The sequence below is a fragment of the Nicotiana attenuata genome, chromosome 11, assembly GCF_001879085.1.
Source record: "Nicotiana attenuata strain UT chromosome 11, NIATTr2, whole genome shotgun sequence".
Classification (NCBI taxonomy): Eukaryota; Viridiplantae; Streptophyta; class Magnoliopsida; order Solanales; family Solanaceae; genus Nicotiana; species Nicotiana attenuata.
The window spans coordinates 4,872,037-4,874,832 of record NC_031999.1 but is presented as its reverse complement, the minus strand read 5'-3'; the positions used below and the strand labels follow the sequence as shown (position 1 = coordinate 4,874,832).

The window sequence follows — 2,796 nt, the reverse complement described above, 5'->3', positions numbered from 1 at the left end:
CTTCCGCATTTCTTCAATCTTTTCTTCAAATTCTTATCCATTCTTCGACCTCTTCATTACCAATCAATTCTTAAAAATCCATCAACTCTCTTGTAACGAGTTGCTAAAGTTCCATTTCCTACACTTCTACCACTTGCTAGAATAGTCGTACATTTCGGAAAAAAGGAGCTGTCGAGGGAATATGATGCACGTCTCCATTTCTTGATTACTTTATTGTCTTGCTTATAATGTAAAAGTTGACTTTGGACATGTTCAAATTGTTTAAGCTGGTTTCTGTCCGATTAAAATGCTTGAGACAAGAATCCTGTTTACATTGTGTAATTGAATTTTAAAAAGATATAAAACTACAAAAAGGAACAGATGGCTCTCAATGGTCCATTATCAGCTAATAACCATCTTCATGATCTAAAACTACACGTCCTTTTTATTCTATTAGTCACTGCAACCATTGAGGGCCTTTTAGATGGATTCTTGAAGGTACAGCAAATTGCTAGCTGTAACAATTGAACCATCTGTTCTCCAAAATTCTGGTAATTATGCAGCAGCATACTATCAAAAACATCAATAATAGGCTTTTCTTGAAACATATCTCGAACCCAACTAGGTAAATCAACCCCTGTGTTCTTGCCAATTGCTTCCAACGGGGCCTTACCAGTCAGTAATTCCAAGAGCAGGACACCGAAGCTGTAAACATCAGATTTCGGAGAAACATCGTAGGCATTTTCCACTTCTGGTGCTTGATAGCCAGGGATTAGGACAAACTTGGAGTTTGGCACGAAAAGTCTGAAAATTTCATTTTCTGAGAGATGAACATCGAAACAATTGTTGAGTAAAACATTGGATGACCTTATGTTACCATGGCAAACACCAGGGCCTTGAGCATGGAGAAATTGGAGACCACGAGCAACTCCATAAGCGATTCTAGTCCTTACTTCCCATGTGAGTGGAGCTTTCTTAGCCACTTCATTGTCTATGTAACACATGTGAAGTTCAACAATATTCTTAGGTCAAGGAAAATAAAGGTAACAAGATTGTCAAACAATTTACTAAGAAAGATGTGATAATAAAAAATTGTGCATGTTGTATTAGTTTTGCAAGAATTTCTAGTGTAAAAAGAAGAATGTTATAAAACATCAATAAGAGACATGTGACAACAACAACGACAAGTAGAGAATAGTAAGTACCCAGACCTTATCCCTAGCTTGTGGAGGCAGAAAAATTGTTTCCAATAACCCTCTACTCAAGGAAAGCATATGCATAACAGTAATGAAAAACAATAATGGCAGTATAGAAGCCACGAAAGGAGACAGTAACAACAAGAAGATAATAGGATAAGAAAGGCCAGAAGAAGCTTACCATGCAAAAGGGAAGCCAAACTACTCGTGGGCATGTAATCAAATATAAGAAGCTTCTCATCTTTTGAATAGTAATAAGCTCTTAGAGGAAGCAAACTCTGATGATCACTCAATTTTGCTAATTCTTGAATCTTTTGATTAAACTCCTCTTCATGCAAACAACAATCTTTTAACCTCTTAACAGCCACAGTTTTTCCATTTTCCAATTCTGCCTTATAGCTAAATCCAAAAGTTCCCTTCCCCAAGAGTACCGCTTCTGATCTCAGTAAGTCTTCCAAATCATACTCCTCCATAGAACTCCCAGAAAACTCTAGTTTATGATTCACAAATGTTATTTGGCTTTGTACCATTTTGCGCCCAAAATGCAACGATAGTGGGAAAAACCTGCGTCAAATACTGGTTGCTATGAACTTTCTGCAGAAACTCCTTTGCACAAAGAAGGGAAGAATCTAGGTGCCAACTATGTGGCCTAATTAATATAAGGCTGTTAGTTGAGGATTCAAAAGAGAAAAACCATGTCTGACTTTTTATATCTATTAATTATTCCAAAAATCAATTTGAAATGCATATCAAAATAAAGACTAATGAATTAGATTATGAAAATAAAGACTTGTAAGCCACCTGCTCTATGTTAAATATTTATTTATTTTTCTTTTAGGGAATATTACGCATACTTTGACCAGATACTTGGACTATTCAAGAAAAATGAAGAGAAGTGGCAGGTATGCCAAAGCTCAGATTTATTTAGGATTGACTTTTTTTTTTTAAATAATCGTGGCGTTCGGGTTAATTTGCGGGCAGCTCGACTTATTTCACGGGTACCTGCTACCGAATAACTCTGAATTTTGCATTGACTTTTTGCTAGGTGCGCATTGGATTAATGGTACAAATGCATGACAAACAATCCCCAAAAAAGATTAACTAAGAAATTTACCCCCAAGGACCAAGAACCATTCTGTAAATACGTGTCTTGTAAAGTTAAGGTGTACACTGAATATAAGTCAGTCAAGAAAAGTTAAAAAAGACTGGCAAGCGGGAATTGAACCAACAATCTAATAAAGATTTTGAACCCCCTTAAGTACTGAGTTATGGTTTTGAGCTGTGATAAATGAATTCAAATATAATATATGTAGATACAAATCGGATTTTACCTTATGTGTACAATATAATTTTTTTTACGGAAGGTCCGCCCCTGGGTCTAACTCAAGAATTTACCTTAGAAGTTACAACATATACCTTCCAGGAGGATTGGACATCTGTGGTGGACTTAACATATGAAAGTAAATGCAGCAAGAAGTTAACGAAACACATTTTACTAAGTAAGAAACTAAATTTTGTTTGGGCAACTGAACATATTTTATTACCAAAAGTGACACAGTACAGTTCAAAACAAAAGAAAAAGGGAATGAACCATGTCTATATATAGCGGCAACACAAATAT

The 2,796-nt window shown here is 35.7% G+C and overlaps 1 protein-coding gene across 1 annotated transcript; it reads right to left on the bottom strand.

Annotated features, from left to right (window-relative positions):
- LOC109234954 (probable inactive receptor kinase RLK902) lies at positions 264 to 1,802 on the bottom strand. The gene is made up of 2 exons (XM_019400989.1): positions 1,357 to 1,802; positions 264 to 970 (listed from the first exon to the last, which is right to left on the bottom strand). The coding sequence occupies exons 1-2, from the start codon at positions 1,703 to 1,705 to the stop codon at positions 399 to 401; spliced, it is 921 nt and encodes a 306-aa protein (XP_019256534.1). The 5' UTR covers positions 1,706 to 1,802; the 3' UTR covers positions 264 to 398.